This window comes from Buteo buteo, chromosome 13 (genome assembly GCF_964188355.1).
Source record: "Buteo buteo chromosome 13, bButBut1.hap1.1, whole genome shotgun sequence".
Lineage (NCBI taxonomy): Eukaryota > Metazoa > Chordata > Aves > Accipitriformes > Accipitridae > Buteo > Buteo buteo.
Window position 1 is genome coordinate 9,824,086 of NC_134183.1, and position 26,128 is coordinate 9,850,213.

The 26,128-nt window shown below is 35.6% G+C and overlaps 2 protein-coding genes across 5 annotated transcripts; one reads left to right on the plus strand and one right to left on the minus strand.

Moving 5' to 3' along the window:
- The first annotated feature begins 17 nt into the window (after positions 1-17).
- On the plus strand, positions 18-15,303 carry ZWILCH (zwilch kinetochore protein). 4 transcript variants are annotated; one of them, XM_075044647.1, is made up of 18 exons: positions 18-151; positions 610-661; positions 1,897-1,992; positions 2,107-2,225; positions 2,910-3,106; positions 3,624-3,703; positions 4,003-4,158; positions 4,400-4,471; positions 4,800-4,893; positions 5,783-5,838; positions 7,146-7,248; positions 8,296-8,375; positions 8,596-8,752; positions 9,715-9,743; positions 10,175-10,311; positions 10,611-10,706; positions 10,796-10,914; positions 11,590-15,303. In XM_075044647.1, exons 3-18 carry the CDS (start codon positions 1,969-1,971, stop codon positions 11,679-11,681), a joined length of 1,611 nt encoding a protein of 536 aa, XP_074900748.1. In that variant the 5' UTR covers positions 18-151; positions 610-661; positions 1,897-1,968; the 3' UTR covers positions 11,682-15,303. The 4 variants fall into 4 exon arrangements, with proteins under 4 accessions (XP_074900748.1, XP_074900746.1, XP_074900745.1 ...); XM_075044645.1 differs by having other exon boundaries at positions 128-249; XM_075044644.1 differs by lacking the exon at positions 18-151 and adding an exon at positions 278-406.
- Positions 13,608-23,274, minus strand: LCTL (lactase like). The gene is made up of 13 exons (XM_075044013.1): positions 23,151-23,274; positions 21,884-22,044; positions 20,200-20,287; positions 19,835-19,944; positions 19,414-19,542; positions 18,771-18,866; positions 18,031-18,085; positions 17,776-17,937; positions 16,770-17,044; positions 16,288-16,414; positions 15,624-15,823; positions 15,015-15,078; positions 13,608-13,723 (listed from the first exon to the last, which is right to left on the minus strand). Exons 1-13 carry the CDS (start codon positions 23,272-23,274, stop codon positions 13,608-13,610), a joined length of 1,707 nt encoding a protein of 568 aa, XP_074900114.1.
- Positions 23,275-26,128: the final 2,854 nt, after the last annotated feature.

Genomic DNA, 26,128 nt, shown 5'->3' on the forward strand with positions numbered 1-26,128 from the left:
CGGTCGGCTCCTGACCCCAGCCCCGCTCCGAGCCCCTTCGCCTACGCCGCGACGGGCGGTGCCGAGCCCTCTCCCTCCGGGCGCCTCGGTCGCGCTCAGCCGCCTCCCAAACCGGGGGACTCTTTTCTGGCGGAGGGATTCGGCGTGACGAGTCAGTCTCACAGAAATTATAAAATTTTTAAGGCTTTTTTTTTTTTCCACGGGGAGGCGCGCGGCGCAAATGAATATAAATAAAGCCCACCCTGGGGGGTGAAAATAATATTTTTTTGTTCTTCCTTAGGCAGACCGCCCCGGATGTAGCGCCGGGGGGGGGCGGGAGAGGCGCGCTGTTCGGTTTGAGGCGGGCGGTGATGGCCGCGGAGCGGCGGCGGCGGGCAGCTGCCGAGCTGTACGGCCGCCTCCTCCGGTGGGTCTCGGCCCCCGCGGGCGCGGGACGGCGTCTGCCTGCCTCGAGGGGCCGCTCTGCTGAGGGAGGCTGGCTGGGGCGGGGGTGCCGAGCGGGGCCCCGGCTTGTGGGGAGGCTGCTGAGGCTCTGCAGTTAAGCTTACTGTTTAATGAGGAATGCGGAGGAAAAAACTTTATGTAGCTTAACTTTTTCTTTTTTTTCAGAATATATGAAGAAGGAAGGGAAAGTACCCCCGAACACCCCTGTCTCTTTGAGGTAAATACATATGTGAAAATACAGTCACATAACCTGAGTCTGTATGTTTAAAACGCGCAGGCACTGATCAACAGCTGAGATATGTGCGGGGACATCACGTCAAAAGGAAAGTTCACCTCGGCAATACCTCTTTAGATCTACTTTTATCTCAGGACGGAGAAGCAGACCTGGGTACCAGAGTGCCGCCTTCCCGGGGCCAGCGCCAGCCTTCACCTCCCCCCTCATACCTGCATTCCACCTGATTTTTTGCACCTGTTAACAGTTGACTTGTTTAAAATGGTTGTAAGGATCAAGTACAGGCGAGAGCCTTATGGGGTGGGGGTTGCGTGAAATGCAGAAGGTGGGTGAGACCGTATGGGGTTGCTGAGAGGGGAGGAACGAGCTGCCACAGCAGCTGCCCTTCTCGGCAGCGGTCTGACTGTGGTCAGGTAGTATTTTTATGCTTCAAACTTGCAGTCTCTAATGGCACGTGTTTTATCTAAGTACTTTTATGGGGAGTGGGATATGTGTATGAAAATAGCAATTGTTTCTAATGGCTTTTGGAACATAGGAATGGCTGGAGGAAAATCTCTGGTGCTATTTATCTGTACTAATCTTGGGATTTACGTAAGTTTGATAGTTTGAAAATAAAATCAGGTGATTATTTAAATATACTGTAATGTGAAAAACAGACTAGATATGAAGAATCAAGCAATACTTCTCTGTATGGAAAAGCCTAAGTAAAGATTGATATTCTTTCATTCTTGAGAACAGGCTTGAGTTATTTTATGTCTCCAAACAGCATTTAGAGCTCTCACAAGACATTCAGAGATGTGATCAATTGATACTTAATGTTACTTTAAACGTGGTCTCCATCTCAGGGATATCTGGTGACTGTAGTTGCTGATTGACAGCAATGATCCCTTGTATCTTGGATTATCTGAAGCTTTGTTCATCGAACCAAACTTCAGTTTCTCATAGAATCAACCTGTTAAAGATTCAGTTTTCTATGTTGGTTAGTTGAAAGTTGTTGCGTTGTCACAGTTGATTTGATTCCACCTATGGCATGCAGTAACTGTTCTCCTGAAGTAAGAAAGCCTTAGATTTGTGAGTGGTTGCAATAGGGTTGGAAAACAGTTTGTGGAATTAGTTAATTCTGCAATTTCTGGTACAAAAAATTGCTGAAATGCAGCATTTATATGTCGTGTATTAAAAAGTTGGTTTTTTGTTTTGTTTTTTTTTTTTTTTTTTACCAGACTGATGTAGAGATCTGTTTGATTGGTGGTAGTCGCAAAAGTCCCATTGAAAGATTTTGGAATGGCAACAATATGATATATATTTTGCAGAAGGCAGTAAGTGTATATCTTAGTTGTTAATTTTTTAAATGTACTCTAGGCTTTTGAATTCCCATCACATATTTTTGCATACCTTGCATTTTTTGACTTACCTATGCATTTCTCTAAAAGAGACACAATGAAGAAAGTGATGCAATGGAAGACTCAAAACCAGATGATGCTATTTATGCCTCTGAGCTTTTACCAAAGGAGAGTTCTGGACCAGTGGCTCTTTCTGTTAGAAGAGCAAAGTAAGTGTCAAAGGTCTGCCTACCCTTTTCAATGTAATTTTCTTTTGCAGCTTTTGTGTCTCTTCCTAATATTCAGAACCTGTATTATTTTCAGTCCCCCAAAATTAAATTACTCATTAGTGTAGTGAGGCGATATGACCGTTTTTCATCCTGCAAAATGGCCTCCCCTGGCTAAAAGTGTTCCTAACAAAGTAGCTAAAGTCAAGGTACTGGAAAAGCACTTAAGCTGTGCCATTAGATTAATGGGACTGTCTGGGTGTAGGTGAGCAAAGAAAGCTTACCAAGACTTCAATGCTTGTTTTTGTAAGGCTTCTGTAAAAATAAATAAAAAATATCTGATTGGGGTCATTGGCTGTTATTAAAATACCAAGGCATGGTACCAAAACATGGTGACTAGTTTAACTTATCCTTTTAATATGCTTAAAATGTAAAATTCAATTATGCTTTTAGACTCTTTAAATTAAGATATTATATGAAATATATCTCAGTTATGATATCTTATTTCTTCCTTTGTGACTTCCTTGTTCTACCTGTAAAAAGAGGATTATAATACTGTATTCTTTTTGTAAAATGATTTCATGTCTGCTAATGAAGCATGGTAGATAGGAGTTAAGTTTTACGTAAGGAGTAGATTTAGCTATACTTGCTGGCATCTTTTTTTTTTTTTCCTGTTCATACTTCTAGGCAGTTGATTTCCTTATATACAATGGTCCAAAATCCAAATATGACCCACTTGAACATAAGTGACCTGGTTGTGCTTCCTCCTCTCTGGATAAGGTGTGACGGTTCTGATCCTGAACATACTTGTTGGCTTGGAGCTGAGCCTCTCAAAGCTGGAAACAAAATTACAGGGATCAATTTTTATATGGTTACATGTGATGGTAAGGTTATATGTTACACATAAAATTAAATAAGAAGGCTTAAAAATGTGGGAATATTGATGTAGCCATGCTATCTTTGTCCTTTGTGTGACGTTGGCTTGGTACTGCTCTATATTCCTTGTTTTAAAAAACAAGGGGGGGTGGGAGGGGAAGAGAGAGAAAAGAAAAATGTTTTTAACCCATGCTGTTTGGGGGCAATAACTTTTTAATGCACTTAATGCAACAGTATCTGTGCAGGTCCACCTTCACTCAGGTGCAATAACTTAGCAAATTTAAATTGCTACCATTCAACTCCTTATACAAGCACTGACTCTTACTAAACATTTATATGTTAACACCAGCTCTTATTATCAATAGGACAAATACAAGAAGAATGCCTGCTTTCTAAAGGACAATATGAGTTGTACTTGACCAAATGGAGTATTTGAGAATTAATTTTAAGTGCCAAATTTGAATTGTGTCAAATGATTTTTATTTATTTATTTATTTTTTGATTCTTACTTTTTTCCCTTCCTAGGTCCTACAGCTGATAAAACCTATTTTGCAAACCTGGAAGAGCTCAAAATGGCACATAAAATGAAGCATCATTCATCTATTGTAGGTTTTTACAGTCTGTCATGTCTCCAATCTAAGTTTAAAAACTCTGGTTTTGGATTTACGATATTGGTTTTGGGGAACTTTATAGATTCTACTTAGAAACTCACCTTAGTATGATTCTATAGTATAATAGTCCCTTTTGAAGTAACATTTGAGTTCCCTATGTTGTAATGCATTTGTCTGATATTAGCCCTTTTTGTGTGTGTGTGGAATGCTTTTAAAATTATTTTGCATGCATACAAAACAATGAATGTTGTGGTTTTGTTTGGTTTTTGTTTTTTTAAATCTGTTTATTCTAGGTGGTGACAAAAGGATTTGCTCAGTATGAACTTATTAGAGCTGCTGTAATAGAGGACACAATTGTAGAATCTGAAAGCAATATATATGTTGATATTACATGGAATACTGTAGATAAGATTCTGGAGACACCCCCACTAGTTTCAGCTGCCACACTGGTAAGTCAAGAGGGAAAAAGCAAACAAACCCAAACTCTTTCCACAGTTTACATCATGAGTAGTGTAAAGGATAGAAAATAAGTTTGACTCGTGACATTTGTATTTATTGTTCTGTATATAAGCAACACAATGTGTTCATAATCTAAATTATAAATTATGCTAATATGCATTTCACTTATGAAAATTTTAGGACACTTGATTTCTAAAGTTTGAAACTGACATAAACTTCTGGAACTTTCAGAATATTACACTGGAGTCTGGGGACCCCAGAAGTCCTGTATATCAGCTATATAGAGAACTGCAGTTTCTCCTTGTAAGTATAAGTGAAGAATTCCAATTTCAGATTTACATGGAATGGTGATTTTATGTGTTAATAATTTACTTTATTTAAAACTTCATCAGATGTTTCAAAGATAACTTGAATAAAATTTGAGTTCAGTTTTAGGAATCTTAAATACAAGGAGAACAAAAGCTTATGAACACCAAAGCCAGGAAATTCAAGAAGTTTCTAAATTCATGGTTAGCTGTACAGAGAGAGATGTATGATTCTTGGACAAGTTAACTACATTTTGAAGTATGACACATGCAGAACCTCAAATAAGAACTGATTTGTGTTGTTTTGATTTTCATGCTGCCTTTAGGCTTTGGCCGAAGGTTTGAAGACCAGTGTGACTGAGTGGCCTGAGCCATTAGAGTCTGAATCAGCTGTTGAACTGGTCCAGGAATTTCTCACTGGTAATTGCTGCTTGTTACATGGGGAGAGAGGGATGTCACCTTTCACAGAAATAAAAGGAAATTCCACATACAATTTTTAAAGTATTTGGTTTAGAGATGTTAATTTCTATGCTATAACCACCTGCAGAAAGTAGTTAAATAGGTTAGTCAGTACATCACTGTCATTTTTCTTTGTCCTAATATCTTGTATAAAAGTAATAATTGTTTCTTTATAAAATGACACAAATATGTTTAAAAAGCAATTGAGAGAGTTCTGGATGCATCTTTCAAGTTTTGACATGCACATGAACTTCTAAACATGCTAAGTGTCTCTTTGGTGATGGAAAACGATCCTTTGATGACATCTTAAAATGAAGCATCCAAAATTACTGATTCCTTCTGAAAACTGCTGTGAAGAGTATGTGTCCTGTCAGAAGTTTAAGATATTAGGAAACAAATCTAAAAAGAGAATCAGATGTAGGAATGCATGAAGGGATTTTCAAATGCAACTGTAAATTTTTTTTTAGGATGTAGATACAACTTGTTCAAAACATAAATCAGACAAAAACTCTCTCTGACAAATCCATGTGGAAGAAAACCAGAGACACTTATTGGACCGCCTCCTGCCCCTTACTGCCTCCACACTGGAACTTAAGTTCATACTTAGATAATAGAATGTAGTAAAGTTATATGGGGAAAACATATAGCTTATAATAAAAAATGTTAAGAAATTATCTTTTCAGACTACATCCTTACTCAGTAAAAACAATTTTAAAATGGATAAATTTTGTCTATTAGCCATCTGGGCAGTGTATTTGTCAATTATGGTGTGCCTGGGGATTTATACAATTGGTTTGATGATACTTTTTTTTTTCCCATAGCAGTGAAATTTATTTTTCTCCTCTGCTAGATTTAAAGAAGAAGCTGGATGGATATTGTATATCTGGAAGCAAGAATGAAACAGAGGTATATGCAATTTCCTACCAATTGCTTTGTCATCTTGTTTCCCTTATAACTGTAGCTATTTCAAGTTTTGAATTGTATATTATTTATGTACATATGTAAATACATAGATACAGAGATGTAAAGATAGATCTCTTGCTTTCTGTTTCTGCTGTGTAAAAATAATGGAAGAAGGCCTTACAGGCAAAATTAGGAATTCTATAGCTATCCTCTAATAGAAAGTCTACTAATTTTTACCTTCAGAAAACCTCCCTGTTTTTTTATTCTGAATGGTCTGCCACTGTCCATGATACATATTTTTTATATAACTCAGTGATGTGGAGCTATTTTGCTTTGCTTCTTTCCCTTCCTTTTCACTACCAAAAGCTTGCGACTGTATAACTGTATTGTATCAACTGCAATCGCACTCCCTTAACTGTAGTCTGTCATCTCCTAAAGCTATCAGTCTCATGATGACCTAGTTTCTTCCAGGAATTCTGACCTTTGTGCCATTGCATTCTATCATTAATTTGCTTTTCTTGCCTAATTTAATGATTTGGGGCCAACTTAATGGTATCAATTGGATATCTGTCCTATTTATCTAGAGGTTTATGATATTCTAAGGCAATGGAGAAATTCAAATTATAAAAATGTCTTCAGTTATACTAACATTTTTTCCCCTTTCAGCCTACAAGGAAAGGTTTGCATCTTTTTCCTATTGAGAGGGAAGCTGCATTTTGTTGATAAGCTAAAAATATAATGATTTCTTTATCAGCTACAGCAAAAATATTCAGGATCAGGATAACAGAAGAATAGTTCTCTGCTCTGAGAATCTATGTATGTATTAATTTTGGCATCCCAGGACACTGCTAGGTATACATACAGTTATTTGTCATCTGTGAGTTCAGTGTAGCGTAGGTCATATTCTGAGTTAGTACTTACTGGACTGTATTCTTGCTATTTACTAATGCTCCGTGCATCGTGCCATTGTAAGGTAAAAAGGACCATCTTGAGCTAAGGAGTTGGATTTTACTAGATAATCTGGTTGAGCTTTACTTGGCTATGATCAAAAGTCTTTCTCATAGTAGGCTTCACTTCCTGGTCCAAAGCTAGCAATTATCCAGTGTGATAATTCTGAAAAGAATTAGTCTCACTTTTAAATAAAAATAGGCTTCCAAATTACTATGCACTAGTAGTTTCTCTGAAGTAGTTTCCCTGGAAAAGAGGAAAAATTAGTGATGCACCCAATTCTGATCTCAAGAAAATTCTAATTCATAAGGTCTTTGAATCTTAGGCATCCTTTTTTACTTAAGACAAACAAACTCTTTCAGAAAATCAAATGTGACACAGCTGCAGTGGACAGTTCAATAAAATCAATCTTCAGTGAGCGAGGAGACCTGGATTTTGCTGAACAATTATGGTGCAAAATGAGAAGTAAGTGTATTGTGGGTTTTTGCCCCCCTCAATTCTGTTCTCTGTATCTACTATACTGTATTGCTTTCTCAGTGAGATGAATATAAATTTCTCTGAGTTTTAAGGACTGACTGATCAGCTCTTCAGAAAATTATCAGCAGGCTTTTTCTAGAAAAGCTAATTTTAGGTATGTAAGATGATATACTTTCTTATGACATATAAAGGTAGACCAACATCTAGCAGGAGATACTATATTTCATTTTATTTGGTTGTAAAAGGTACTAAACAATCAGTAGTACTCATGTGCTCTAAAACTGAAAACTTTATAAAATTTTTGTCTTTCTAGATCTGAAGGACAATTTTTAAGTTGATAAAGCTGCATACAAACATTTTCATTCTTGTAATACCACTCACAGTCCTTCAGTAAAATGCATTTTTATTTAATACTATTTTTTCAGATTACTAATTAACTTTTGTTAAGCTGTTCCAGAGATTATAACAACTCCTTTATGTTTGAGGGATGGAGTTATGCAACTTTTAAATCCCTTTCATTCCTATTAGTGCAACCACTGTTGTGTTTGAATTGAAACTAGATAGCAAAAATGTACTGTGGTGACTGCAATCTATCCTGCTTCAGGGCAGTGTCAGCTGCACAATGTGTGGAGGCTTGTTTCTTGCTTAGGAAGCAGTTAGTTGAATAAATGGATACTAATAGTTCATATTGTAGATAGATGCTGTTCAGTTAAATTTAAAAAATGTGTTGAGTTTCAGTGTACATAGAGAGAATGTAGCCAAAATGTGTTATATGACAACCTGCTTCTGCCATGTGCTGTTCTCTAACAGTCATATGCAGTTCAGTGGTCTCTTGATTATTGTTTCTTTAGAATAATCCTTTTTAAAGTCATCATACGACAAACTTAACAAAAAGCAGTGTAATCTGTCATTTCAGCTATCATTCTTTACACGAGGGGTTTCATTCTTGCAAGTATGTGTTGGCCTGTTAATGATTTAACAGCTAGAGAGAGAGCCTGGATTGATAAAGAAAACATTGCATTTTTTTTTCTTAAGGTGTCAGTTCCTATCAGGAGTTGATAGAATGTTTCACACTGGTCATAAAATCTCTGGAACATGGTGAGATACAGCCATGGGTATGTATTTGTATTTCACAATGAATGTTAAAATTTTGAGTTGTTTGAAGTAGAATATAGTTCTTGTCACTTAACTGCCCCTCATTTCTGTGTTGTATTGTTTTTTAAATTACTTTCATGTGTCACAGTTTGCTTCTGTTTCTGTGGTGCTGTACTTCTAAACAACGTTTATGATGTTTTGTACACTGTTACATCACAAGAAATCTTTTCTAATTTTTAGATTCATCAAGGGAGTAGCAGTTTGCTAAGTAAATTGATTCAACAATCTTATCATGGAAAGATAGAGGTCGTTTCCCTCAGTGGCATCACTCCAATTCAAATGCTCTTGGAGATTGGTTTGGATAAGATGAAGAAGGATTACGTCAGTTTTTTCATAGGTAAGCCTGGTATCTCTTAACGTTATTAGAAATTCAAGAGAAAAGGTATTCCATGCAGAAAATAATGATGATTTTGGAAACCTTGATCTCACTTCTGCTCCCATCTGCTGAAGTGCTGTTTCCAGCCTCCTTAGTAATTCTACTTTTCAGTTGTATATAGTTTCAGAATTTAAAAAATTAAATATAGCTTGCATAACCATGTATTTCTCTTTCAATTTGAAAAAAAACTTTAGGTTGAACTTCAAGTAAAATAAATACCAGATTTATATAACTGTGGACTGTTTTGTTTTCTTATCAGTTCGCTGTAGATGAGAGAAATAAGACCCTCATGGTCTTTCTGTCTTTTTCTTTATGGTCTACATGGCTTAAAAGGAAATTAGGCAATGGTATTTATATGTAATAGCTGTGTTTGTACAGTCTGTAGTATTTAGAAAGGTATTTTTGATTATTCTTATATATTATACTGGAAACAAGCTGGGGTGGAAAGATTTTTGTAAAGTACACTTTTTCTTGAAATGGTTGTGGCTTTGTTTTCAGTATTATAGCTTTATTTCCTTTCTGAACCTGTGGGAGGAGGGGTTTGTGTTTTACCATTGTTGCTACCCATTTCCTTTTCCTTCATCTCTTAATTTCTTTTTTGCTTTGTCATCCTGTTTTCATTCTTTGTTTCAGTTGCTTTTTTATTATGTCCCAAGGAGGGTGGTTGTCTCAAAGTATGCAGTAGGGTTCTTCATTGTGCAGCCTTGGTAATAAATAAAATAATGCCTCTACCATGCCACTTTACAGGGTTTTTTTTTCTCTTTTTGAATGAGTAATCATGTCAATAAATAACATCACTGTCCTAGTGACTTTGTGCTTTTCTTTAGTAGAATTTCCTGTTTGATTACCTGAATGTTGCTTATATTTCATCTGACACTATGTAGTAAATTTTAATTATTTCCCCCCCCCCGTTCATTTCACAGGCCAGGAACTTGCAACATTAACCTACTTGGTGAGATGTGGTTTTTTTGTGGTTTGGTTTTGGTTTTCTTTTTGTTTGGTTGGGGGTTTTTTTCCACTTCTGAAAGCAGTATGAAGTAGAGGACGCTTAGCTGATGGTGAGATGCAAGTCATATCATTCCTATAAGCTGAGAAACTGAATTGCAAATCGTGAGGATGGAACAATATACTGCAGAAATGTCATTATGTTGTTTCCCTATTTGTATATTATTTCCTGGGTATCTGATATGGGTCATTGTCAGGCAGGACAGTGAATCTTTGTTCATACTTTGTTAGCATGGAACTTTGTTCTGACTCTGCTGGGTCATTAAAATTTTGGCTTCTCAGAAGAAATGGGAAAATTATTTTAGTATACTGAGGATGTGTTGTGTGTCTGTAGAAACTGAGTGTCTAGTTAAGAGCAGAAGCTGTTTGCTGTTCCAGGATTACTTCATTTCCACATCAGTAGATCTACAAGAACAAGTTCATCGTGTTCAAAAGCTTCACCATATGCTGGAAATAATGGTCAGCTGCACAGTCTTACTTCAGTTTAAACATGAGAACCTCTTCCCTTTGACACAGTAATATTTCATTTTTACTTCTTGCTCTTCAAATTACAATAACGAGTAGATTCTCTTTGACAGTTGTAAAGAAACTCTCTTAAAAAAACCCCAACAAACCAGTTCTCCCTAATGTTGATGATAGTGGGACTGCAGAATTAGCAGTTGGATCTTCCTGCTAAATTTTGCTTTGTGACTAAAATTAAAAACCAAAGGAAATCATAAAATCTGAAAGCATAGTTAATTTTGCACAAAGTTTATGCAGTATTGCACAAGCATTTCTCCAAAGAAAGTTAGTAACTAGTTGATTCTTTTTGTAGAATTTGCATGAAGTATTATAAGGAAAATCCTCTAAATGAGAAGCATGTGTTTCAACTGCCAATCAGACCAGCACTTGTCAAGAAGTTCTATCAAAAGTAAGAGAATCTTCAATCTTTGCAGCACTAAAATTCAGATGTCACTGAACACCTGACTGAATTTTGACATTTCTTGTTTATTCTATCAGTGATCACCCAGAAATATGGAAGGTGGACATAAGTAGTGGGCATGGACAGAAAGAGGTTAAAACAACATGGCAAGTTAGTACTAATCCTCCAGTTAAACATATGACATCAAACAATACAGGTAAGGAATATTTGTGGTGACATGAAATAGTGGAAGTACACAGTTCTAATAAATTCAGGTTTTATACTGGGTTCAGTGGATCTTAACTTTCTTGTACCTTCAGCAAAAGCAAAATAATGTTTTGGTTTTTATTAAAAGGGTGAGATGGTATTCATAGAATGTCAAAGATTTTCACAAAGTGGTGACTTTCCGCCTTCTCACCTTTGAGTTAGGTTTTTAGAGTTAAAATGACAGAATAGTTCCAAATATGAAATGACTGTTAAATAGTCTACAGAATACCTTATAACTTATTTCTAAAATCTTTGCCAGTGTGTCTGAGAATGGGTTTGAAGAGAAATTTACCTGTTACTGAATGCTGGTCTCTAGTCAGAGAAGCAAGCAGGTGCTAAGGTGAGAAGACATGCCTTGCTGCAATCAAATGTAGAACAAGTGAAAAAGCATGAGAATGGGGAAGAATTAAGCATAAAGACTGAGTATAGAAAAAAATTTGCCTTTTTGGCATGAGGTGTGATGCTTTGGTAAAGCTTTCCTGTCATTCTCAGTTTTTGTCATGAAGTGCTCCTTTCAGTAAAACTGAAGTTTTGAAACCAGTTCTTGAAGCTGCTATGTGAACTAATCGCTACAATTTCTCTTTCCAAGAACAGTGACTAATCACATCTTCTTTTGTCTATGCAGGTCTCTTTTCTGATTCCACAGTTAATGGAAGCAGTGAAGAAAGAATGTATTTTATTACAATGGCTAAGTGCAGTCAGGTGCATTTCACATAAATGCATGTTACTTTACAGGCAGGCACTTGAAAGGTACAGTAAAGGGGAAAGTTCAGTATTATCTGTGTTCCAACAGTATATTTAGAAATGCTGTATGATTTGAAGAACAGTACATCTTACCAAGTTATTTGCTTTAGTGTGCTTGAAGTGTGACGTACACAGCCATAATTCATGTGTACGCATCTAGTTTGTTTATAAATGTTGTGCAATTATGAATGTACAGTATAATTATTTTGAAAATATAGTAGATATTTTTGTTTGTGTATTTACAAACATTCAATAAAGTACTGCACTTTGGGGTTTTAAATTTTATTTTTATTCATTAAGAATGCAATCAGACACTGTTCAAAATGTGAATTAGCTTAACCCAACAAAACAAGCAATACTGTAATGTTTTCCTGGTGTCAAGTGACATTTCATCTTCCAGATATATTTGGAAAGCTGTTCATCCAGGACATTGTGAATATCTGACAATTTGATTTTCTTTGCCTCCATGTTTATGTTTTGGAATATTCTTGGATATACTTCTCTCTCTTCTTCAGATTCATTTTTTCCCTCAGTGCAAAGTGAATTATTTTAACAGTGTTGTCTTGTATGCTTTTGCATAATTTTCTTGGGGAAAAAAAAGTTCAATATAATTGGCTGGGCATAATCATTTAAATATGTTGGGATGACAGTTGCATATGTTCTTATGTTGATTAGATAGTGTATGTAACATCTTGGTAGTGTAATTTTAAACAATTACATAGTGTAGTACATGCTGATTAAATAATTTGAGACAAACGTTCTGCATAAAAAACTATTAACTATTGATAAGAATAAGGAAACCCCCAATATTCATGCTTTTAAAAAACTATAACTTTCTATTATTTCTGGTTTCTCCTCAATAAATCTTATTTCTTATTTCTTTCCTAATATTACATCTTAATAACTGTCAGTTTAATAGTTAGTCTTTGAAGAGAAGCCAAGGTCCTTTTTTGGATTTATGTACTGCTACTCTGCATTCAGTATATGCACATGCCGTGCTGAAAATACAGTGCAAGCTAAATAGGAAACTTGTTTGTTGCTTTGCTTTAGAGGAATAATTTCAATCACAACAGGAGGACAAGCATAGCCAGATGTCCGTATTCTGGAACAAATTTTTAATCATGTACTTAACTTGTTCCTACCTGCAGTAGAAGTGAATCTGAGGTGGAATATTACATTCTGGAAGTGCTTGGATTACTTACAATACACATTTCTGTGTGTAATATATTATAAAGTTATATGAGGCAAACCTAGTTCCCTGTAAACAAAGCTAGAGAGATAGGAGTCCTTGGTTTAAATCTGACCCAGCAGTTGTCATCTTTGATTAATCACTTCAAGTAATTTTTCTCCACACCTGAATAATAAGATGTATATTATCCTAACTTTTAGACATGAATAACAAAGTAATGTTTAAGCAGTGCTCTTGGAATATTTCAGTCCTTTTCTATTTTAAAATTATGTGTCTGTCTCTCTTCAAATAGCAGTTACATGCTAATTAAAAGACTATTGATGAACAGACTGAAACCAGCATTTGCAAGCAGCTTTTAATCACTTGAAATTTGTACTGTCAAGATTTGAATCACTTTAATCTTAGCTAACTATTTTTCTGGTGAACAAAATGTATAGTATTTTCCAAAATAAGAAGAAACATAAAATCTGCTACTTAAAATTAGTAGAAAGTAATGCAGAAAGAAAATGTACTTCGGGTTTTGATTTAAAAAAATTAAATTATGTTTTGGCAATTGAATAGGAAAAACTATAAAAGTGCTAGGTGGATAGGTAAAGTAATATTTCTTTACAGTGGTATAAAAAGGGGCATCTGTGGTAAACTAACTAATATAACAAAGCAATTGCATTTTATTTATTATGCAAAATGAAGATGTGTGTAAGCTTGCAATTTTAACTATGATTTCGAAGGTAGAATATTAGTAGGACAATACTGATGAGTATGCAGAGCGTGAAAACTGTAGGAAGAACAATCTCTGTCACCATTTCCATGTGAGTAATCAGGGAATCTAAAATTTGAGAAATGAGTAATATGTAAGAAATTTAATCTTCTGGAGTATACTAATTGTTAACTTAAAGTTAACATAGATTAAGGATTTTTTAAGATTTATGGCTAAAATTATTTTTTTAAATGTTGACATTGGCATAAACAGCACACAAACCAAAAAAAATTTCGTAAGTCTGCAAAAGCTGGAGCAAATCCATGACAGTTTTCCTTCTCTTTTTTTTTTCTTTCTAATGTAAATTTTTTTAAGATATGTCAGTGCTCAAAGGGCTGCAAAAATTGTGTTACTATGAATTAGCTTCAGTGCATTAGCAGTATTCTACTGTTCCTTTGATTTTTATTCCTCCCACCCCAAGGGAAGGGTAGAAAAGAAAACTGTCAAAGAGAAATCCTTGGGAAGCACTTTAGCCTTTTTATGATTGTTTTGTAGCTCTTTGAAAATTAAATGGGTTTTATTCTGTAGAATTTTATTCCACAGATAAGCCTCAAAGAGTTCAGTAAACACAGTTAATTCACATAGAACATATAACTTGGCAGTTGAAGCTAAGTAGGATAAACTTAGGATGACTGCTTTGACGTTTTCTACAATATGGAATTTATCTCATACTTCTTATGAGGCTTTATAATACTTATTTCATCTTTCTTAAAAGTTTCAGAAATCCACTGCGGTAGACTATTCTCCTAGTTCAGGAATTAGGAAGGGTCCTGAATTACACTAGGAAGTTCTTAAGTGAGATGGATTAGGCTGGCACTGTGGAAACTGCAGGCAAAGTCGTCTGTATTATGTATTCTTGAGTAGCTGCTCTAAATTGTGCTGTTGTGAGCTTTGTTACCAGGAGTATGAAAGCAGAAACGTGGCTTAACACTACCTTAGGCTGGTACTTAGCCCATTTTTTAAAATATTTTCCTTTTATGTAAATGTCAAACATTTACAGATTTTTCTGTCTGCATGGTTGTCTTGATTTGTCTGGGTTTGTTTTATGTCTGAAAGAGCATTTAGCCCTTTTATTATTTTAAGGAGAATACTGTCATCCCTAGCCTTAATTTTAAATCATAACTCTTTCAGTTTGTGTATTCCACTAACATCCAAAGTTGATCCATTTAGCTACAGTGATTTTAGTTGGAGAGAGTAAATAAAGACATTTTTCTTTAGGGGCTTGTTGTATATGAAAGCTGTTGTGCTTCCAGGGAGAAAATACCTTTTAGGACCTGCTAATAGTAGTATTCAGAGAAATATAAAATCTGAAAGTTACATAACATGCTTTTATAAAACAAAACAGAAGACACATAATTACCTGTAGCAAGGAGTTGGTGTGTGGTAGAGCAAGTGTCCATGGCCTTCTGATACCAATTTTCCACCTGAGAAGGTTGACATATAGCAGTTCTACTAGACTGTAATATTCTGTCTCATTCACAGCAGCTTATTCTCTGCCCCTGAACATTTGTCCACTACAATTGACTTAACTATTTTATTCTGTCAACACATAATTTTCTGAAAGTTTCTTTGTGTCTTTGTGATTTTTATTGCAATATATTTTTTTATAGTTAATTGTTTAATAAAAGTTTAAAAAGCACATAATATATTCCATGTTATTTTCCAATAAGGTAGCACATATGTGTAATTTTCTGCCTAGAAATGTGACAGAGGACTGGTAACTTCTGATTCAGAATTTTTGATCATATCAGTAAGACCAATTAGATTTCATGAAATGCTTTAGAAACAGTAGTTGAGGCCATTTCCACTTTCTCTGTCTCTGGAGGCCTGTGTATTTAACACATCCCTAATTTACAGAACCAAAGTGTTGTTTCAACTACTGTATTCATGCAGGTTGTTTCATGAAATTCAATATGATATTTGCCTATATATCAGAAGAAAAAAGAATAAAATCAGCAACTGACATCACCTCTCTTTGATTTGGGAATCCATTTGCGCTGATAATCTTTTTATAATAGTCAGCAGATGCCTTTGGGTATCGTGGTTTGTTCTTATTTTTAAAATCAATGTGATAAAATCCAAATCTTTCAGAGAAGCCTTTGTTCCATTCAAATTTATCCAGCAGCGACCAGGCAGTATAACCTTTGACATTAACACCATCGTTTAGAGCTGCAAACAGAATATAAATTATTCTGTTAAGCGTGTTGCCTATGTTTATCATCCTTAAAATATGGTTTTGTAGGTGTTTTGTTTTATACCAGAAAGAAATGGGAGGGGGGATGAGGACAGAAAAATGGCAAAGTATAAAGTAATTAGGATCCTTTGAAAATGTTATTTTTAGCTTAGAGGTACTAGAGCTTTATAAGAATGGTAATTTGGTGCAATTTCTCCTTTCTAAAAGTGGAAACTGATGATTATTACAGTATTAAATCTCATGTAGGTTACTGTATTTATTAGGATCAGTAAGTTTGGCTAGGTTGTCATTTTTGTGAAAATTTATTAGCCTAGTTTGCTGTTCATTTTGATTGGTGAATATTTATTTGTCTATGATGTAAATTACAAGAGTAAAAAATAATCAGAAGGTGAAAATGCTCAAAAAGCTCATGCACTAAAAAAATGTTTTTTAAAGTTACCTTTCAGTATTTCATTAATATATCCTTTCAGATACTCTATCCGCCATTCATCACACAGTTGAGTACACTGTACCTTTTCAGAAACTCCATTCTCTGTCACATAAATGAGAGGGTTCCCATACTGTGTCTGCAAACAGAGATGTTTGGACTGGTTCATGTAAACAAAATCATCTTATTTTGACAGAACAGGAGATTCTTAGTAAAATGTATTAAAAGCAATTTTCTAGATTTACTTAAAGTTACCTTTAGTAAGAAAAATGTATAACTAGGAATTTAAGTTAACTATGGTTTTTATTTTAAAATTACTGAATTCTATAGTCTTCTGAACTGAAATTAAGGTGGTTTTTTTGGCAAAGAAACTTTCCAGTATGACAAGACTATAGAGATGGAACTGTTGCAGAAGCTGCACTTAAACTATTTTAGATTTTCATCTAACCAGACAATTTTGTTTACTTCCTTTTAAAGATTTACTCTGTAATCACCTTAATGAAGTTGAGTAATCTTCTGAATCCCCATGGCACAGAATATAACCATTTTGGTCCTGGAGCTGGCCATTTTGGGTCCACCAGTTCAGCCAAATCATGGTCAGTGTGGTAACTGGACACTTGTAGAAAGGGAAAGCTCTTCTGTAGAACATAACGAGTAGTAAAATGACCTATTCCCAGGAAATCCGATGTGCCTTTAATATAGGTTTTCTCTTGCACTGAGAAAGTTGGTAATCTTGATGTCCCCAGGCCTTGCTGGGCACTCTTCCTACCTATCAAAATAATTATAGGAAACATACTTCTGAGGAGCATAGAAACTTGTTTTCTTTCCCTCACCAACAATAAATATGGTTTTCCTGAGGTTAGCATAGAGGACAGTTTAGTTTGTTTGCTTTTAAGATGAAATAATCTTTCATCCTTTTAGTTTGGAGAAGTAAGTTGGGTACAATAAGTTGGGTACCGTACATGGAGAATAGAGTGAATTAAAGTGGTTTTTTTTCCAAAGAGTATGATAAATGTCCAAAGAGAGCTTGGAAACTTAACATGACAGGAACAGAAGTGCTTTGCTGCTGGATACATTGCCTGTCTTCTTCATTCTGTGAAACAAAGATAGTGGAACCCTGTAGAAATGCAAGCTTTAGTGATGAAAAACTGCTGGTTCTTTGTCCTTAGGTGGAAAATCCAGAAAAATACTTAACAACTCCCTGTCTTGGTTAGGCCACTAAAAATGGACTATGACTGAAAAGTGAGGTAGTTGTTTCCTTTCCAGTTTGGAGCACTCAGATGTGCAACTGTTGGGCTCAACAGCAGCTCAACTTTTTAGTTCTAATATGTCCCCAATTGCTCAGGAGCTGTGTCTAGCCCCATGGGCCCTTCATGGCTTAGCCTTGTCTCACCTGTGTCCTTGTATTTGACTAAACTACATGTTGGTCAGGGGCTATTCTGTTGTAATATTCTGTGAGTGTGTAATTTATTCATGTTCTAGTCAGTTACTGGGGCTTACCTACATAATTCTTCATAATTTCTGGATAGTCTCCTCTGTAAATTGGATTTGCAAACCATCCCAGATGAAACTGTATATATCTTTCAGCAGCGTCTCTATCTGTTTGGCTGTGTGGATCAACAGGTTCACCCCAGCCACTAGTTAGGGAAATTCCAACCATACCTTAAAACACAAAGTGACAATTCTGCAGTTTATGCATAATCTTTAAGCCCTTAATATAAATAGAAGCATAATTACAGAATGAATCCTTATTACCTTGCTGCTCACTACGCCATGTGTTATTGTAAGAGTGCCATACCTTTGCATGAGTCTGTAAGTTTAAAAAAAAAATAATTATATGCACATTTTAATCTGTTATGCCACAGTCAGTATAGAAAACTAGTGAAGATCAAGAGCAGTTTTTGCACTAAGGTGTGTCTGAAAATATCACTTAATTTCTTTTATGTATATTACAGAAGCTTTCATTTCGCATAAGATGTCAAAAAAACATTTATGCAAGATTCCTTCCCTAAATTCTGGGAGGTCCCCATGAAGGTAATACGCAGCATTCAGTATAGTGTTCTGTCTGGTGTCTCCAGTCTTTGAATGTCTTTGCCTAATTTATTCAGGCAAGTGAAAGTTTACTTTTATGAGAGCTAGCCTTACTGAAGTCACTTGAAAAATTCAAGTTCATTTCAACAGGTCAGGATTTTACTCCTTGTTTCTAGAGTAACCTGAATATTTTCTTATTCAACCAGTTCATACTGTAAGAGACACTTAAATTATAAGGACAAATTTAAGTTGTTGCAACAGTGTCACATCAAGCACCTAGAATTTTATGCTACACCTGAATATGCATTGGTAGTTTAAAACCAGGTGATAATTTCGAAGTGCTAGTTGGAAATGACATTGTTGCAAAGCTTTATTTCTGTTTAAAGAGCAGAATCCAAAAAACTTAATCAGTCTGCTAAATATTCTTAATTCACACATAATTTAAAACACAATTTTAGTTTTACTTTAATTATATGGTGTGCTGCTTTGTATGCTCCGCATCCACCAAGCTTCAGTCCTGGTGCATGTTCTCCTGTTTCATAACCCTTTTCAGCAACCGCCTACAAACATACATACAGATAGTTATTCTCTGAACAGTAGAGCTAATGCACTTGCTGCCATCCTATGGACTTAGTTCCTGTGCTCTTCTGCATGGTCTGTCTCAATCTCTCGATCCTCTCTAGTCCCCTTTTTCCTTCCTCTCCTCTTGGCTCCCATCTACTACCCTGCTGTTTGGTTGATAACATGCCATGGCTTGTTGGAAGCAATGTGTTGGTGACTAACATTAGTGGACTGACTGGCCAGCTTGCTGTTCCCTCATGGAACACATGAAGGGCAAGTTGTAACTGCCTTTCTGATTTCTGTGCCTCTTGCCTCTCCAGCTGATGATTTTTCAAAACTTCACTGGAATGTCACATCTTAAAACTCTGCACTTGCGTGGAATCTGGCCACTGAGACTTTTGGGCACAAAGATTAATGGCATAACTCTCTCCCTTTCCCTCTCCCTCTCCAATTTTTAACCTACTTCCCTGTAGTATCACTTCCACAGAATTTTGGGAACAGAACTCTGTAATGGGAGTGACTGGAAAGAAAGCATTGATAACTTACCCAAGGATTACTAAAAGTAATCCAATGTTTCACGCGATCGCCAAACTTCTCAAAACACAGATTTGCATAATCGTTAAAATAATTTATCATGCTTATATTTTGCCAGCCACCGTACTTTTCTTGGAGAACCTTCATAAATAAGAATTTGGAGAATCAATAATGTTATTTAAAGTTCAGCTGCCTATTAAGAAAGACTTCTATTTATATTTCAGTAGCTCAGAAGGAGTTTTTTTGAAACTTCAATGTATGTAAACTGCATTGTATATAACACAAATGAATAGAAAATAATTATAAGGACACTTAAAAGCATGCAGGCATCTTTAAACATTTTTCTAAGTACACATAGTCATTAAACTTAGGAGATTTATTTCTATCAGAAGCATTTATATTAGACATTTCACTAATTTAAATATTGTCTAACCTGTGGAAGATCCCAGTGGTAGAGGCTCACGATAGGGGTAATATTGTTTTCCAGAAGACTATTAATTGTATCATTGTAGAACTGTATTCCCTTCTCATTCAATTGCTCTGCTGATGAAATGCAGAGACAAAAAATTACCTGGGTTGTTTTTCAAATAAGTGTAAGAATAGAAATCTAAAACTTTAACCAAATAATTTTACATCACAATGATGGGTGTACTGTAATGGATGTGTGATGGTTAAACTCTGTTCTGCAGATAAAGAAACAGAAATCTATTTAACAGTAATGTTAAACTATGGTATACTCATGAGTAAAATTACTTGCCTACTAATACTGGTAAGAATATGGTGAAATGTTATGCTTACTTCTGATGCCAGTGGGCATAATCCGAGGCCATGAGATAGAGAATAGATAGTGATTAACTTTCATCTCCTTCAGTAACTGAATGTCATCCTGTGAAAAGAAAATCCAATTAACATATCTCAAGTCCGAGCAGAATAACTCTTCAGTTACTCATCTGTCTTAAATAGTACTGAATGCAGAAAATCTATAGAAGAGTTGCACAAAAGAGGATTCTGTCAGTTATTTTCTGCATTTGCTCTGGGATGATGGCTCTTTCTACTTGTATACTTCCTTTTAACCATTTTTTTTTCCTTGGCTCTCTAAAGAAGTCCTGTAATGTTTTGTGTTAACAGCTATGGAAACTGAATGTTTTCACCATCAAGTAGAGGACAGAAAAATGAGTTGAGGTATTCTGCAACACAATTATTTATGTCAGAATTTGTAATGGGCATGTTTTAAAAAATAACATAAGCCTGTAAATCTTGGCCTCAAACATTTCAGTGTAGGCACAAAAATATGATTATGCAGGCTTTCATTTACCGTCTCATTCTGGAGTTAGCACAAAGAATAAACTCGGTATAAATACATGTTCTTTTTCTAAGAAATCGTGCATCTTCAATATTGCACGAAATTCGAAATTGATGGTATATGAGCCAATGCAAAGAGAATTCTGCTGATGAAAGCAAATAGAGAGAGTGCTTTTATGTTAAGAGGACCATCTAACTGAACACATACAATCAAGTTTTAGAAAGTATCTCAAAACACAAGCCCACAGTAATGAGTAAATGTTGAAATGCTATCATTTGTACCTGAATCCTCTCTGAAAAATAGTTCATGTGGTCATCATGTCAATCTCTTCTAATGCAACAGCCCCATGAACCTCAGAGTTCCAACCTCTCTATAGGTTTTTATTAAGCTGTTTTTCAAGCTTTGACTTGTTTGAGAGAGATCAAATTAAATTTCTCCTGCATTTTCCCATTTTAGGATAGTAAGGCATATTAGTTTCTTTCCTCTTAGTTCTTGCTGAGACCTCTAGTTCTCCCTTGGATTTCATATATGTGGAAAAACCTCAGTGGAATATAACTTTTATCTAATAAGTTGGAATTCCAATTATGTAATATTGGTTTATCACAGTCATTTGGATTCTTCTTGCTGTCTATCTGTCTTTTCTCCAGGACAGTAATTCTAAAATTGGTTTTGATAGTTTTAAGCTTGGAAACATATTGCTGATAGAGCTGCATTGATTATTTATTTGTTATCCATTCAAAAAAAATGGAAAACGTTCAGACTGACTTATAAAGCAGCTGATAGTTTTATTATTCTTAAAATATACGTAGAAAACCTTTAAAGCTGCTCAAACACACACAAAAAGATGTTAATTTTATTCAAAGTTCAAATGTCTTCATTGTTGTTGTTCTACCTAAGCATTTAGACTTCCTACAAAATCTAGAATATTTCTTTGGACACAAAAATCCTGAAAAACTGAGACGTGTTTGGGAAATAGTGTGGTATTATTGATTCTATGAGATTATTAGGAAAGAGGATTTTAATGAGCTAATTAAGAATACCATCCCTTGGCTTCCTATGTTAAATAAGCCTATAGAGCAACTGAAGCATTTCATCTTTACTGTTATTTCAAAATGGGAAATCAGTATCATGAAATGGCGCCAGAATGTTTCTAGAGGGATAGTTCCTCTTTAATGGTACCTTAACTTTGTAGTAGCCATCACATGCTGAATCTCCTGTTTCATTTCTAAACACTTTCCCTTTCTTGTGAGTAAAAGCATCCCAGATACTTGGTCCTTTCCCATCCTTGTCCCAGGCCCCTTCAGTCTGGTATGCCGAACTTCCAACACCCCATAAAAAACCTAAAGGTAAAAAGAAGTGAGTTAAGATTTAAACATTTTCCTGCAAAACCAGTCTTCATACTAAATTTTCATATGAGAAAGTAATTGATACACCTTCACAGCTGCATAGCTTGGTGTGAAATGTGCATGACTGCATGCCTACTGAACAAGAGGCCAATGTTTTCTACATTAAACTTTACCGGTGCATAAAAAGGGACTATGAAAATGTGGTATAGACTAAAGGTATCCTTTTCTGATGCACTGAAAAGGGCATCTAATTCTTTCATATATTAAGCCTCGTTACCATTATTTTACAGTGATGAGGCAGTGCGTTGATAGCATGGCAGAAATGTCCTACTGTAAGAAAAAATCAGGTTCCTACATCATTTCTGCCTGCTAGCTTTTATGGGTTTTTTAGCAACGACAAGTTTAGCTATTGTTATGTAAAATACATAGAAAGATTCTGGATTATTTTCCTAGTATTATACAAAAGGACATGATTAACCCATTTCACAAGCCACTTAAAAACTTGAGCATGAAAAGAAATCAGTGTCTATATCTTTTTAGTTTTAATTTTTGTTGAATGAAATGTGTGAGCGTGTATAAATATATGCTGAAGAAAGGACAAGGTTTCATAAAGTATTACTGAAGAGTGAATTGGATGATACTAAACAGCTTGAAACAAACCCAGCACAATTATTTCACTCATGTTCATTTCTTAAGTTAGCTGCATAACAAAGAATATTTTTAGTTTATAATTCTTCATTAGTTGTAGATAACTTATGAAAAAAGAGAGGAGTTCTCAGATGTGATTTGTTATACTGTGCATCTTATTCAATCACAGACAGGAAAGGGAGATCTAGATGTGAAATATTAATCTATTAGCATTTACTCTGAGATTACTGTTTTAAGTGACCATATGAAGTGTGCAGGGTTATGTGAATCCTTATATATCCAGAGCTAGGTGCAGAAGATGATATTAGGTATTCATTCTGCAAGAGCCTGAATTTTTGTTTCTGCCATATCCGTAGAAGGACAAGGAAAACCTTTTGGTAGCTTGCTTGTGCAAACACACATGTAGATCTAGAGCATTATAAAACCCACAATTAACTGTAATTCAAAAGTACCAGCTGGAAAAGTGCCATAATAGAAAGAGCCAGGATTATTCTTTGTCCACTGGAAATCCTCAGCTGTATTCAGCCGTATTATCGGCACAAGCATATACCATATTCTCAAAATGTAAGTCTTCATCGCTGTTAATTTGATCACTGCAAAGTGTTGTCTGCAAGTTCCCACCTGATAAAATAGAAGAGCATTGTCAAGTATTGCCACTCTACAAAGGAGGCTTAGGGTGATCAAAAGGGAAAAGCTTATTTTTTCTGCTGAATGGGTATGATTTTCATTGAAGGCTAAAAGCAGTGCTTGGGCTAAGTGGAAGATGCAGTTAAGCTTCTGGCAGGGTGATGAAAATGAGAGAAGAATGAAGTGTGAAACTGTAACTATTAGAAGCACTCCTTGCATATTTTCCATAATGTTACTTATCTTTACTATATTCTAAAAGTCTCTTTGTTGGTAGCTATTTTGTTCTGGATTTCAAACTGTGCCACCAGTGTCAGTAAATAAAACCCTGCAAACTGACTGTGAGGGGGAGCAAGAAATGAAAGTGAGTATGCTGCTAGCATCTTGCCACCTAGATAGGTAATGGAAGCAAACCTTGTGGAAGTTGAGAAGGAAAATTAATACTTGCAATTGTTGGCATTTTATCTTGATGATGTCCCTTTTATCCAGTTCCAGCATCAATTTAAAATGCTACTATGTATGCACTATATTTTTAACTGCTAAATCAGGTTAAACTATTGGTGGGATGACCAATTTTATCCATCTTAAATAAAGTTTCAGAAAGGCTTTGTAGAACAACACTATTTCCCCCAAATTTATACAGTTCCCAAAGGGTCTGTTTTACATTCCTGAGCCTCTGTTGGTGAATTTGAAGATGGGGTTAGAAAATGAGGAAAAGTAGAACAAATATCTTATGAAAAATAATCATATTTTGCGTTGGAGCATTGTATAAAAAGTAAATACGTCTGGAGCTTTGAAAAGCAAACTTGGATTACAGGATTGGACATGTACACTAAGCCAACCAACAATCAGTTGGACTGTTTATGTGCAACAGAGCATTTAACAGCCTCCCAAGAGCAGTTAATGAAGGTCTGAAAATAACACATCCTTGCCTGCCTGTACAAAAGCAGCCTTGCTGCCATCCTTCTGCAACATGCAAGAAGGGGACTGCATTTTACACAGCATCTCTTCTCATCAGCTCCTCTTGCACAGCCCTGGGGCAAGTGACAGAATGAGGGTGGAAAAACCACCTTCAGAATCAGGTGACCCATGGTGAGCCCGCTGTGCGCTCCTTCACCTTCTGTTAGGAGACGTCAGTAATGGGAGAGACTGGCTAAACAGAACTAAGCAACAGTTTATTTCTGACTTACTTTTTACCATGATTTTGTAGCATCTGTCTCCTGCATGTAAAAATTTAGGACCTGTGGCAAAGCCTGGTGGGAATCTTTGCATTGACTTCCCTGGACTGTAGGTCAAACCTCTAGTGATGTGTGATACCAGATCCAAACAGCCTGTGTCGTACCTGTGTTGCTTATAGATTGGGTCCTGACCAAAACGAAACAGCAAGTTTGGCTAAAAACAAAAGGTGAAGGAACCACTTTTCAGAACGTGTAATAAATGTATGACCTCAGAGACCTCTCATTCTTCTGCGCTTATTAAAGAGCATTCCACATGTCCTAATTAACGCAGGAACTGCACAGCTAGTTTGGGAAAATGTATCTGCTTCAACATCAAAGGCTTTTTGCCTCGGATTAAAAGAATCTTCACCTCTGCATTTCTAATGTGAACATTTAGATTGCAAGGGGGTAGGCGGAAAGAGCAGACTACAACCGTTCAAAAAAATCACAGGGTTTAAATACTCTATAATATAAATGAATATAAAAGGTTGCAAATACATGTGATTTTATTTAGACACTGACAGTCAAATCTAGCTCTTCAGCCTAGTTGGTAAGTTAGTTTAAATTCAGCGTTACCCTTCATATTCTTGTTAGCAATGATTGACAGTCCTTTGAAAAGAAGCAGGGAGAACAGAAAATGTGTTCTGCGAGGTATATCATTGGTTTCTGTAGCTGAGGCATTATCCCTATGGGAATAGGACTGTATGCTTTTGCAGGGGTGCTGATATTTCTGTTCCAAAGTTAGAGCAAAGCTTTAATAACATATTAGGGTGTTTATTGCAGTTTTAGACATTTGTAACTATCTGATTCATATTTTGGGTAACTCATTTGGAGCTAGGAATAACAGTTGAATCAAAATCAGTATATCTTTTCACTCTTTGGCCTGATAACCGTATTAGAAATTATTTCAGTATTTTAAGAATTGCTCAAGTACAAGAAACACATTTTTAAACAAACATGATTTTACAACACCCTGTATTGAAGAAAATAGTCTTATTTTGCGCACAGTTCATTATGGAATATTTTATCAATTAACTTTCTTTTCAAATGAATACATGCTTTTTGGAATTCTTCATTGCTCTGTTTTTCTGACACATACCTTGGCAAATATAGTAGAAGAAACAGCTGTTTGAATAGTGCAAACACATTCATCAAGTTTAGACTGTAAAGCTGATACTGTAAAACACCCTTTTGACTCTCTTGTTCTCTAGCAGCTATATTACCTTCTACCCTGATTATAGATTGAGTTATTTTAATTTTCTCCCATTTCTGGCTTACCTGGTGTTCTTCGCAATGGATGTGTCCCAACTGGGAGATTCCTCTGAACTGCCAGAAATTTACCAGGGCATTCAGAATAAATTTACTTTCATGGAATAATTGCATACAATTAATCCAACTGTCACAAAAACTCGGGAGAAACATCTAGTTGAAAACAGCATTTTGTTCACTTACAGCCAAAACAAAAAGGAACAATCCTTTTGTATTCACAGTCAATGCTGCAGGAAAAGTTTTAGCTTAACCATACGAAACTTTTAGCAATGAGGTATTTTCCTTTGTAAGCAAAATTAGCTTTGCGAGTGATCTATACA